The sequence below is a fragment of the Pezoporus flaviventris genome, unplaced genomic scaffold (genome assembly GCF_033815535.1).
Source record: "Pezoporus flaviventris isolate CSIRO_AGI_PZ_B2104156 unplaced genomic scaffold, CSIRO_AGI_Pfla_v1 ptg000063l, whole genome shotgun sequence".
Taxonomy (NCBI): Eukaryota; Metazoa; Chordata; class Aves; order Psittaciformes; family Psittacidae; genus Pezoporus; species Pezoporus flaviventris.
Genome location: NW_026892611.1, coordinates 3,658,904 through 3,671,804, shown reverse-complemented (window position 1 = coordinate 3,671,804; position 12,901 = coordinate 3,658,904). Strand labels below are relative to the sequence as shown.

The 12,901-nt window shown below is 42.9% G+C and overlaps 2 protein-coding genes across 12 annotated transcripts in view; one reads left to right on the top strand and one right to left on the bottom strand.

Moving 5' to 3' along the window:
• NCOR1 (nuclear receptor corepressor 1) overlaps positions 1 to 6,046 on the top strand; it is a 65,858-nt gene extending 59,812 nt beyond the window's left edge. For 8 of the 9 annotated variants that reach the window (XM_061470216.1, XM_061470217.1, XM_061470219.1 and 5 more), the window contains 5 exons: positions 1,226 to 1,368; positions 2,557 to 2,610; positions 3,702 to 3,923; positions 4,453 to 4,629; positions 4,800 to 6,046. In XM_061470216.1, the coding sequence (XP_061326200.1) occupies positions 1,226 to 1,368; positions 2,557 to 2,610; positions 3,702 to 3,923; positions 4,453 to 4,629; positions 4,800 to 4,987 (784 nt within the window). In that variant the 3' untranslated portion in view covers positions 4,988 to 6,046. The remainder of the gene's footprint in view (positions 1 to 1,225; positions 1,369 to 2,556; positions 2,611 to 3,701; positions 3,924 to 4,452; positions 4,630 to 4,799) is intronic. The other variant, XM_061470218.1, reaches the window with a different exon arrangement.
• On the bottom strand, positions 1,773 to 12,689 carry TTC19 (tetratricopeptide repeat domain 19). Of its 3 annotated transcripts, none has more exons than XM_061470238.1 (10): positions 12,497 to 12,683; positions 12,355 to 12,428; positions 12,139 to 12,249; positions 11,906 to 11,944; positions 11,341 to 11,397; positions 11,008 to 11,069; positions 10,380 to 10,474; positions 10,025 to 10,179; positions 9,566 to 9,728; positions 1,773 to 2,425 (listed from the first exon to the last, which is right to left on the bottom strand). In XM_061470238.1, the coding sequence occupies exons 1-10, from the start codon at positions 12,672 to 12,674 to the stop codon at positions 2,418 to 2,420; spliced, it is 942 nt and encodes a 313-aa protein (XP_061326222.1). In that variant the 5' UTR covers positions 12,675 to 12,683; the 3' UTR covers positions 1,773 to 2,417. The 3 variants fall into 3 exon arrangements, with proteins under 3 accessions (XP_061326222.1, XP_061326221.1, XP_061326223.1); XM_061470237.1 differs by lacking the exon at positions 1,773 to 2,425 and adding an exon at positions 8,782 to 9,085 and having other exon boundaries at positions 12,497 to 12,689; XM_061470239.1 differs by lacking the exon at positions 1,773 to 2,425 and adding an exon at positions 9,096 to 9,461.
• Positions 12,690 to 12,901: the final 212 nt, after the last annotated feature.

The following is a 12,901-nucleotide window of genomic DNA, read 5'->3' as shown; positions in this document are numbered from 1 at the left end:
TGGCAGATGCACATTGGAATGGATGCTTCTGTCATTTGCTCTGCTGCCTGCTGAAGAAGGAGTAGCAACCAGCAGGCTCACCATATACTTACGTAAAGCTCATGCTGGTGAAATTGATTCTTTTCTTCTTGTTTCACCCCTACCCTCTTCACTCTGCAGTTGCTGGCAGGGTTGTTACAGTCCAGGATGCAAGTTTAGCTGGATGCAAAAGGATTTTCAGAAATGTGGCAGGGCAGATTGCATTTTTATGGGGTGGGGCTTTTAAATTAAAGCTGATTTGCTGGATTACTGCTGCTTAAGCAAACTCAAGTGTTACAAGTGAACATACAGTTGATAATTTTTATCCACTTTTCAAAACAGTGTAAGTCATTTGGGACCTTGGTATTAGCTTAGGTTTTTCACCTGAATTTCTTCATGCTTTAGCTTGGATTTTTAGGGGTGTTTTTTTATTCTTCTGTAGTTGAAATGCTACTGCTTTTATAATCTCTATAAACAGCCTAAACTTTGCACATTCTAAGATCTGAAGATAAACTCGGTTTGGTATTTACTTCAGCCATTTTTGTACACTGTGACAGAAATTATGTGCAGAAAGTGTGTCAGCCACTGTGAATGTAAAATTGGTAAGAGGTATGAAATACAGAACGTGGATCCCAGTCTGAATTTGTGCCATAGAGCAAGAGTGGCTAACTGACAGCTCTTGAGCCAAATTCCAGTCCATAAGGTTGTTTTACCTGGTTACTAAGAATGCCTGAAATAGCTTATTTGCTTGGACCATCTGTGACAGGGTTAACAAGCAGACTTTAAAAGCAGTATGTCTTTTTAGTGGCATACTGGGGACAAGAGTGAGAAGATTGTAAATAGGAGCAGCTAGGACGAGTATTTGGGCTTCTAGCTTAAACATTTCTTCACCTATTGATTCACACTGCAAACTGCAGCCAGTGTGCACATTGCAAGGCAGTAGGCACCCCAGAGATAACTTCTAAGAACATCATCTGTATACCCCACTCCAGGTACAAAGAATGACATGGTCACTTTTTCTGTTACCTGCATAAAGCAGATGTTCTTGGAGAGTCATTAGACTTGCCTAGTCCCCAGAAAACAGGCTGAGGAAAGAATCTTAAAGTTGATGCGAATGTCGGTGGTTTCTGCCTGACTGCTTTTGGAAAGATTGAAATGTGCATCTTGGAAAACGTTCTCTCTCATTGACACATGTTGGTCTTGGCAGGACTGACTCTCGCTCTCCAGGTAGTATAAGCTACCTGCCTTCGTTTTTCACCAAACTTGAGAACACTTCACCAATGGTAAAATCCAAGAAACAGGAGATATTTCGAAAGCTGAACTCATCTGGTGGAGGTGACTCTGACATGGGTATGCAGGACTTGCCTTTTCCCTAAACTTTTCCAGCTTAAGCTTTATGTGACTGCTATCCACAGATGTCTGTCCCCACAACAATGTCCCAACCTAAATGTTACAAATAACACATGGATGAGTATAAATCTATGAATAAAGAACAAGTATATAATAACTTATGACCAAAGAACTGGAACATTCTTAGATTTCCCTCACACACACTCTTTTTTTTATTCTGGTGGATGTAGGACTTGTCACATTAAAGCTTTTTAACACTTAATTTGAGAGATGGAAATAGTTTCTCAAAAAAAATGGAAAAAAACCCCACATAATTAACAAAAGAATTGTTAAAACCTGACATTATTCTAGTTAACTTTGTGTCTAGTTTGCTTTATATCTTCCTTAGCTATTACATATTTTCCTTTTTGGAAAGGTGTCTTGAAACAGAATGTTTTGTGTTTCCTTGGTCTTTATGATTATGGCTGTTAAAAAGACCTATTTTACTATAGTTTCAGTAATGGATTCTGACATGGTGGAATATGATACTAGAACTGTAGCTTTGTTTTTTTCTCTTAGAAACCTAAACAGCACTTCGTATCAAAATTATCATTAGTGAGAATTAAAGCTGTTTGTGAACCCAGTACCTAATAGAGACTGTTTACTTCAAAGTAAATGCTCTTGCGTTGAGCAATAAATTAATCTCTTTCTGAGAAGCAAGCTGTGTCAGTAAGGGTTGCAGTACTGATCCCCATTGTGTGCACAATAGATTTTGCTCTGTTGAAAGCCTGATGTGCATGTTTGGCACACAAGCACACTTTCCATTGGTGCCAGCAGTCTTTTCATTTATATATTGAATTCCGTGTTACGGTTTAAAAACTTTATTCTCAAATTGGTCATCATACAGGTAATGTTTAAAATTCAAGTTTAGCAAATCAAATGCAGCTTTGCATTTTAAAGCATTTAGATTGTGAAATTTCAGTCACGTTACTTTCTGAAGTAACAGCCATGATCGTACTTTTACGCTGGTATAGATCATTTTCCTGAGAAGACATAGGTGTACATTCATCCTAGAAGACTGAGAAAGGAAAAGTGAACATTGAAAATAGTTCAAAAGTAGTTACACCTTGTGCATTAGGACTAGAAACAATTACTTACCGTGACTGCCACTACTGAGAAACTCAATGAAATGTTGTGTTTGAATTGCAGCAACTGCTCAGCCAGGGACTGAAATATTTAATTTGCCAGCAGTCACTACCTCAGGTAAGTCAGTAAAGAAAAAATAACATATGGTTCAGAAAAGGTAAATCCATGTCACATCTTTCATCTGTATGCTTTGGGGAGTCCTGTAAATGAGGAAGATGATGAAAATGTAAAAGGTAATACCCTACATGGAAACTTGTTTCCTGTATTGTAGGGAAAAGCAAAATGACCAAAGGAAGCTTCAGAGAATATTTAAATGGGAACTTAAGCAGGAGTGATTTATTTATGTATGCTCTGCAAATCTGACACAGAGAAATTGGTTAGCATCTCACTTAAATAGAATTTAAATATCGTATAGTTGAGCTTCTTTTATCAAATGCAATTTACTTTATAAACTGGGGTATTTAAAATACTTCCTGATTTTTGTTTTTTCCTGTGATGAATACATTAGAAACCCCCTCAACTTTTTATGAGATGAGAAAATTAAATATAACCTATACTTTTACTGTGTTAAAGAGGAAAGTGAGGCAGAGAATTGAATGGAAAGGTGGGAGAGAAGAGCTGCTCTATCTGAATCTTGAGTTGTAACACAGACTGACTTCATGTGATTTTGGCCAGTCACTGCCCCTTCTGGTACAGTGCTTCTGTCTTCTAAATGGAAAAGTACTGATCTGCATTAATTTAGATGGAAGAGAAGCTTCTGCAATAAAAAATTGCCACGTATCACAATTCATAAGCCAAATTAGTATGGATTATTAATGAGAGAAGCATTCTTCTGGTCTTTTGTCTTACAACTGAATCATAGCTGCGGATTTTACTTAATATGCTATCACAATCAGCATGCTCAGCTTCCTTTGCTATGTAAAAAAAACTCAACTCACAAAACACAGTAAGATTTACCATCTTGCAAGGATTCTGACATTCAGTGGTACTACTGACGTAGCTCTTCAGTGTTCGCTGGCATGCCTAACTTGTAGCCACTGTGAACTGCTTTGGTGTATGTAGCTTTGTGCTTAAAAAATTCTTCCCCCCCCCCCCCCCCACCTTTCTGCCTCTCTCAAACCTTTTCCCAAATCCCATTGTAATTTCTCCGAGATACGTTTTTTGCCTCCCCTCCCACCTTTCCCTGTATGTTTTCTTTTATCTCCCAGGTGCAGTCAGTTCTAGGGGTCATTCCTTTGCAGATCCTGCCAGTAATCTGGGTCTGGAAGACATTATTAGGAAAGCATTGATGGGAAACTTTGATGACAAGAGCGAGGAGCATGGAGTTGTAATGACACAGTCTATTGCGGTAGTACCTGGCAGTTCCAGTGCTGCAGCATCAGCAAGTAATGAGACGCGTAGGGAGGAAGCTAACCCATCACCAAATTCAGGTGGGTCATTGCAACTCCTAAATATTTCATGGACTTAAATAAAAATTAAGAGTTTGAATAAACATGGTGTCACTGAAAATCAGTGGGTTTCGTCTGGAAAGCGGAGATGGTGTTTCCATTCCCTTTGGTGGTCCTGGCTTTCACAGTGATGCTGGAGAGTTCAGGAGCATTATCCAGTATTTCTTGGAGAATGACTACAGTGATGAAATACAGAAGAGATAACAGGATGTATTAGATACCTGAAGCATGTCAGTGGTTTGATGTTCACCTATAAGGAACATGTGCCAGCAGGAGCCTGAACTGAAAACATCTCCCTTCCTAAACATGGAACTATAACTTTGTTGTGATAAGAATAGGGATTTTCTAGCAACACTGTGTTAGAAGACTAGATCACTAATGGAGGCAAATCAGCATTCCAGAAGGCACCAGTGTGAAACACCTGTTTTTTGGTACATGGTAGTTTATAGAAACAAACAGAGGCTAAATTCCAGTGTAACATCTTTGTAAAATCTGTCCTTTCTGTTTCCAGGAGGGGGCAAGCAGAAGCTCATCAACAAGTCGAATAATAGGAAGTCAAAATCTCCAATTCCTGGACAGGGGTATTTGGGAACCGAAAGACCTTCTTCTGTCTCATCTGTACATTCAGAAGGGGACTACCACAGGCAGACTCCAGTATGGGCCTGGGAAGATAGGCCTTCATCAACAGGTGAGAAATGGGTTTCTTTCCTACATTGGTCAGGAGCTTACAGCATATGAGGAATTTCAGAAATAACAGGTTTGCTGCGACTTGTCACAACCAAACCCAGACTGTCTTTCAGATATGGGTCTCTTGGAACAGCTCATGGTTTTGACTCAGAGAAACTCTGTTTTATTCAGGTTCAACACAGTTTCCTTACAACCCGTTGACGATGAGGATGCTTAGCAGTACACCACCAACATCCATTGCGTGTGCCCCACCGTCCATGAGCCAAGCAACCACTCACCAACAGAACAGGATATGGGAGCGAGAGCCTGCACCACTGCTTTCAGCACAATATGAGACTCTGTCTGACAGTGATGACTGAACTATGCAGATTCTTTTTGTTTTTTATTTGCGGGTCAAAACAAGAAATCTATTTTTGACTTGTGCCCATAGAGACTTTCCAAGAGAGCAAGGGCCACACAATGAAGAATTGGAGAGTCCGTTAAATGCCTTCTGCACAGGCCATGTGTTGGAGGATTGTTAACAAGAAGGTTGACTTACTAAAGATAAATATGTAAAGAGTTTTTAAAAAATGTGGACTATTCCTGTTCTACATCTATTTGTAAAGAAAACCTTAATGTCTTTAAATCATTCTTCTGTAAATAGAGAGTACTTTTTGCAGTGTTTTTTCCCTTGCTATAGTATCTGGTGTACTTATGTTCAAATCATTGCCTAAACTTTGGGGGTCATTTTGTAATTTTTTTTTGTTTTTTAAGCATTTTCTCCAGTGTAGAGTACTCTTCATAACCCTAGCCTCCCTTCCAGCCTAGCCTAACCCTAACCTAGCCTCCCAACCAGCCTAGCGTCATTGCCCAGTTAATGCCAGGCCACTTCTTGCAGGCATTGTGCTTTTATATCATTTTTTTTCCCCTAGACACACTTTCTCAGTGGTGATCAAGCTCTTGTGAAAATGTTGATTTTTTTAAGACTGACCCCTTACTGAATTCTGTACATTACCATAGGCCGGTTCGCTGGAATAAGATGATATATTTCTTTGAATTTTAAATTCTGCCACATTGTAAATTTTTTGGTGCAGTTGGTTTTATTTAGCAACACTGCAGAACTATTATTGCATGGGTATGTTATGGTTCATTTTTTAAAGGATATAAAAGAAAAACAAAGAACAGCTTCTGGAGGCATACCTCACTTCTGCACACTGGGAATTTTAACTGTGCCCCAAAAGCCTATCTTAAGTGTTTTCTGTTTCTGCATTGTATGCAGTCAAGACAGGCTACTAAATTTTACTGTCATATTTCACCACAGCAAATGGCTTATCTGAACAGAGGCTCTGGGTGGGTTGATAAATCCTTTAAGAAGAAAAACCTCTACATCCCAAGTTTAAATAAAACAAAATGCTTTTATAGAATAAGTGAGCAACACATGAGTCAACTACTTGGCTTCTGTTACAACCGGTTTGAAATAGGTACTGTGATTTTTACCTTCCTCCAGGCTGATTTTAAAATCTTTATGTAATAATTATTTTAAAGTCTGCATCCCCATCCCTGGCCCTGTAAGCAAGCTTTTGGTTGAAGTCCTTACAGATGCTTGGCTTAACTCCTAAAGTGTGCAATACTTGTTAGGGTGATTTTTAAATTGTATATGGTACTAGGAGAGTCTCCTTAATCACTCATCTATCAATGTCTGCTATGATATGCTTGTAGCTCATGTATACATGCATCTGGTTAGTGATACCACAGGGTGTCCTGACATCCATCTTCAAAAGCATCTTATTTTTTGCTGCACTGACCTCAGGAAGTGAATTTGAATCTTCTGGGGTAGAAGGACTGATTTACAGATAGCACTGAGCTGGGGGGTGGCACCATCTGTCAGATTCCAGACTGCTTTTGCATCTCATCCATGAACAGAGTCTTTGCCTTGAAGTTATTTTCCAGTTGGATTATTTTTAATTTAACCCTGTATTTGTGACGTTGTATGGAAGGTGAATGCAGCTGTGGAAGTTCTACATCTTGCAGAAGGACTGTAAGGTCCAGTTACAAACAGCAAGTACAGAACTACTTATCAATACAAATTCACTTTGAGTACATGGGAGGAAAGTGGGGGAAAGATCCAGAGGAACTCATTTGGAAACTTGACGCTGTGTTGCAAATACAGATTTTGCTGCTTTATTTAAACACTGCATCAGAGTAGATCAGTTGGCAGTCTTAAGTCTCCTTCCAGTCTTTCTCTAAGAAAGACTTTTCTCACCCTCCCATCCTTTATCCTTCTAGCTTAACAGTGAACTCTTCATCTTGTTTGTAGACCTGTGCTCTTATTTTAACTTTTCTGTTCCCACAGCAGCAGATACTGGAACACAAGTTGCTCTGCCCTTTTTGTAGGTCTAAATTTGGAATGGAGAGTTCAGTTCCATTCTAAAACTCACTCGTTGTCACTTTCCTAGTGTAACAAATACAATGTGAAAGAGGCATGTACAGACAAATGTCTTTGCTAACTGTAAGTATAGCATGTTCATTGCAAAGCTTCATGTTATTGCTGCTGCAGCAGCAAGATTCCCAAAGTAGGATAGTCACTTTCTCCTAAGATACAGCTTGAGTGGCATTTGCACATAAAATGTTGCTGCTTTTTTGTTTGTTATCCAAGTTCTAACTTCTCCAGTGTAAAAACCTCTCCAGAGCCTAAGTTAGGGTTTACCACAATTCCAGTAATCTTCAAGTATGGAATTACATCTGCCCTGTTTCAAACAGGAAGGTGTTTGTAAGTCATGTTTACAAAGTGTAGTTTACTACAAATTTTTAACTGATTTCTGATCAGCGCTTTCACAATGCTTCATCTTGGTATGTTTCGTGATTCTGATATGAAATCATTTAAGACTTGAAAAACCCATGCATCATAAAACAACTTTATTTTTTTCCACACAATGTCTTCAGTAGACAGTGACTTCTGGATTCAGACCAATCAATAAAGGGGATCAGTTCTCCATTTGCCTTTCCTGTGTCTCCCTCTTGTTTTACAGCATCAAGTTATGAGAACAGGCAAAAACCACTTCCCTTAGGGGGTGCTGCAGGGTTCCCAATTGATACTGCTGGAGTGGCTAAGGTCTGCCACTTCAAAAACAGAACCCAGAACTTTGGTACTACTGTGTCAGAGCCTTTCTGTTAGTACAAGCATGCCTGTAACAGCTGTATTTTTACTTCCTAGCTTGCTGAGAACAAAGCTGTACATGTGACTTAAGTTCTTCCAGCTTCAATGAACATCTGCTCTGGAAAACCTGCATGCTGCCTCTTAGCTCAAAGTTAAACAGAGCTGAAGCCACTAATGCTACTGTAAGTAAACTAATGATAATGCAATTAACATTAAGGGTTGTATCAACCAGCTGAAGTTTTTACAAATGAGCCATTAAATTAACGCTTGTTTAGTAATAGTTCTATTATTCCATCCTAGCTAAATACAGATTTGCTATCTTCTGGTTTAATTGTCCTTTAACATTAGGCGTCCCTGCAGGACAGAACTGAAACATTCTGTTGTATGAGCGGGCTGTTCATTCTAGAGTCACGGTGCAGTTCACAGACCTGATGGTTTGTACATACCACCTTTTCCAGCAGGAGCCTCACCATTCTAGCACTGACCTATCCAGGAGAGGAGGCCAGCTTTGGCACTCACTGTGCTCTTGACTGGTGTAAGGTGGCAGAGTGATTCATTTCTGACAACAGCTCTGCCAGATAACATAGTCTGACCCCTCCTAACAGAGCACATGTTCTATCTTTGGATGCTAAATGCTTTGAAGAAAAACATTTGATCTTTAGGCAACCTGGTTGAAAAGGACCTGGAGGTACAGCTCTGTCATAGTACAGGTATAGCCTAGGAAATGCTCTACTGAAGTTAATAAACACTGAATTGCAGCACTGACACAAGCACACCTTGCTGTGGTAGCCAGCATGTAGAGTGAGACAATTCCTGCCTATTCTTCTTCATGACTTAACTTTAGTAGAGCCATGGTTTGAAAGTAAATACCTCTGTGAATAGTCTGGAGTAGCAAATGCTCTCTAAGTAATATAAGTTCATAACAGGCTATACTTGTGCTTTGCTCCCAGTCCAGACCAAGTTAAATCACTTGCATAGTAGCTCACTAACCATAGACTACACCACAGATCTACACAGTTAGGATTTCACAACTTTATTTTAGGCTAAGTTGTTGGGTAATAGCAGCCCTTCTTGTTATGTAGTCCTTAAATTCCTTGCTGTTCCCCTGGAGCATTGCACCAGGGCTGTTTGTACTGACCAGCCCTTGCTGCTGTTGGCCACCTCATGGTTGGACCCTGTGGCCAAGCTTACTTGGAGCCCTTTCTCCTCTTAGCCAGCTCAGCTAGTTCTTCCTGGATATGCTGAACAGAAGCAACATCTCCCTTCTGCTGTGCCTGCTTGAGAGCTTCTTTGTACACTTGTTTTGCTTGCAGAAAGTCCTCTGTATCAAGAGGAAAAAGAGGCATTTTCAAAGTCCCAAAGAACAAGCAAAGACTACTGGAACACATCAAGAACTAGGAAGGTTCGCAAAACATCCAGCACTGGGTGCCAATTATGAGAGCAAGACAACAGCAATGATGATGGAACAAAGTGCTGCTTCAGCATTAAAATTTCTTAGAAACAAGTCTCCAGCATGTCTTCTCTTCTTCTGGAACAAGTTATTGCATGTACAGGACAAGGGAAACAAGATCTCTTGGCAACCTTTTGAGTCAGATGCACCAGTACTGCATTTATCTTGGACAGGATCCTTCAGCAGCTGAATTCTATTTGAACACCACACAGGTTGCTACACAAAGTCAGCAGACCTGCTGCTTAAACTACAAATAGCGACACAAAAATAACACTATATTTTGGTCCTACAATGCAGGTGTCTGCAGTCAGCACAAGCACAGTGACAGAAGCCAAACATTTATCTACCTACCTTTGTGCATCAGAATTGCTGCCAGGTTGTTCAACACCATGTGCTCCTCAGGGTGTTGAGTTTCCTTTGCCAGCTCTGCTGCTCTTTTCACATAGGAGTATGCCTCATCGTGGTGACCCTGGGCATCCAGTACAGTCGCCAAGTCGCTCATCAGGACTACAGTCTGCATCAGGACAGAAAAGGAAACCTCAGAGCAAGACCTGTGTAGAAGTCTGGGGCATCACAAGCACCACCATCATACTCCCATCACACTAGTAAAAGCAGTATTTCCCAGAGAAGCTTTCAGTAAGAAAGTGTCTTGTATTTCTCTATTAAAATGCTGTATGCTCATTCTTCCTGCAAGAAAGCAGATCCCAATTTAGTGCTATGTATGGCTGATACCAGCAAAACTGCTTTTAAGGCTGCCTCATTCCCTGGTAGCTTAGGTTTCTTTCCCTAGTAGTCCATTATACAAGTCACCTGTGCATGAGTCTCTCCCTGAACATCTTTTGATATCTGCAGAGCCTTCTCATACATTTTTTGGGCCGCTGGGAGCTGGTTAATGTTTAGGAGATAGCGAGCATAGGAGTCTAGGCTCATCCCAAGCAAGAGACGGGTATTGGCCTTTTCTTCAGCTGCAAATAGAGAGGAGTGGAAGTGATCACTTCTACAAGATCAAGCATGAGTCTCCATCCTACAAGAGCAGGAAACTCATGCAGTGTGAAGACAATGGATTGACATGAAGATGGTACTTAGACAATATGGAAAGAAACATCAATGTGAGGGAAATGGAGAAAAGATAATGAGAAGCCTTTGGCAGACAAGGCAGTCCTACCTGGTAAGACATCCTCAGGCAAGTCCTTCTGCTTGGCAATCTTCTCCTCTAAGGTCAGGATGCAGAACTCATAGCCAGCCAGGGCTAATTTGTGCCTGCAAAGTGCAGCAACTGAGCAAAGCAAAGCAAAGCTCCTTCAATCCCTGAAGGGATGGATGTGAACACCTTCAATCCCTCATTCTACAGGGCCTGCAAGACAACTTTTCCCCTTCACAGGACCCTTTTTGCCCTCTGTGCAGAGGTGGAAAGGGCCCCTCTTCCCCCCAGACAAGGTCAGCTAAGGCAACCCATGGCCAATGCACCACTGAAAAACAAAACTACAAGTTTCCAGCCACCAACTGCTTCAAATCCACACCTCACAGGAAAGAAGGCTTTTAAGTGATGTTTCTCTGGCTATTTCTGCCCTAAGCTGGGCAGGTCCTAACAGCAATCTGTAGCAAACCCTGCTACATGACTGCATGTAACTACATAGCTACAGACTGTGAGTAGGCAAATACCATGCCTGCGGGAACCTTTATGCTGATGCCATCTTGTCACATCAAAGCTTCCTCAGGCTCTCTATTCTCTGATACCACTGTCACTCTGAAGCTGAGATGAAAGCAAAAGATGCCTTTAGCAAGGAACTCACTGTTTCTGAGCAGCATAGATACTGGCCAGCTTGAGGGACATCTCAAGGATTGCATTGTCATCCTGCCAGAAGGACACACAATGCAACTGTTATTCTTTTTGCATCTCCCCAGTAGAAACATTACTTTGTCAGAGTACAAGTTTAGACCTTAAAAATCCTCATCCTTTTCTCTCCAGAGCTACCATCCATTAAAGGAAGTTCCTGAGAAGCCAGCAAGCTCATAGCTAGTATTGCAGATTTCCAGCAGGAGGTATTACAGCACAAGAAATAGACCAAAGAGACATGCACTACTGTTAAAACTTCCAGCTGAAAGCCTTTATCAGAAGAACATACCTCTTTCGTGTCCCCTGAGAGCAAATAGCTCATACTTGCTTTGTAGAGCTTTTCTGCCTGAAATGAGAATTTTGAAGAGAACACTGGGGAATGATGGCACTTGAAAGATCTCTACCCTTTACAAAGGCAGACTACTGGGAAAAACCTGTCTTACAGTTTGTGGCATTTACATTGTACATCAATATTAGGTAGAAGTGAAAAGCTAACCAGAGTCCAACATACTAACAACTAGCAGGTCTCTTCAGTTTCTACTTTAGGACTGCTACATCAGCAATGAGTATACCACGTTTTTGTGCCTTCAGGGCTTTCCAAGGTTCATCTTAGGACAGTCATCTAATATGCTTCACTGCAGCATTTGACAGTGAGAAGTATTCCTTTCCTTCAGCACCATGCTGGAGCTCAGAAACTATCTGCAAAAGCATTTTTCTTGGCAGAACATGCTCTACAGCACTGCAGTTCCAAGGCAGATCACTCTGCTTTTTACTGGGAGGCCTCTGCCTCACAACTCAGCGCCTGCACAAGATGTCAGCCTCAAAATTCAGAGGTAAAAAGCAGAGTTACTCACATTATCCAGCTGTCCCTGCATGAAGGCCACGTTTGCCATCTGGAAGAGACAGAGAGTGCTGAAGCTCCACAAAGACTGCAGAGACTTGCCTAAGTACAACTGCTTTTCCTTATATCTACAGCTCCATCACGGCCTCAGAACTACACCCCGAAGGGAACTCGGCACCCCACAGCACCTTCCAGCGTGAACCAGACACTACACAGGGTGGTCCCTGCCAGCCCCCCGAGCCTCACCATGCTGTAGGTGTAGATAATGGCTTTCCTGTTATCCGACTGGTGCGACAGCCGCAGGGCTTCGTGCAGAAGCTTCTCGGCCTCTCCCAGCTCACCCTTCATGACGCTGAGCTGCGGAGACACAGGGCAAAGCCGGGGGGGTACAGCTCACGGGCCAGGGTCCCCGCTGAGCTAACACCCGCCATGGCCGCGGCCCTGCAGGGGACGGCGCCTCACCTTGGCTCTCTTCAGCAGGAGGATAACGGCGTCCTCGCCGTCCTCTTCAGCGTCCCTGGGGAAGAGGGAGAAGGCTGCGGGCCGAAGGTGACCGCCACCCGGCCACACACCGCCGCGGCCCGCAGCCCGAGGCCTGCCTCACCTCCCAGGAAGCCCAGAGCACCTCCGACCGGCCGGGCCCATCGCCGCCCCTCAAACCCCGTCCTGCCGCTGCCCTGCTCCCCGCCGCGCCAGGCGGCCCGGGGTGGCCGGAGCCCCGCGGGGTAGCGCCGGGCGGACAAGCGACTGAGGGCTCGCGGCAGCGCTGCCGCCAGCATCATCCCCGCCCGGGCCCTTTAAGAGCTCCCACTCGCCACGTGATGCACGCCTCAGCGTCACGTGGGGCAAAGGGCGCCTGTTGCTATGGAGACGCGGCTTCATGGCGGCGCAGGTACAGGTAGGCCCGGCCCCAGGGCCGCTGTCGCGGGACCGGCCGCTCTAAATAGCTCCGACGCGGCTCCGCCGTAACGAGAGAGCCCCCGGGGACCGCGGTGGGGAGTGGCGGTGC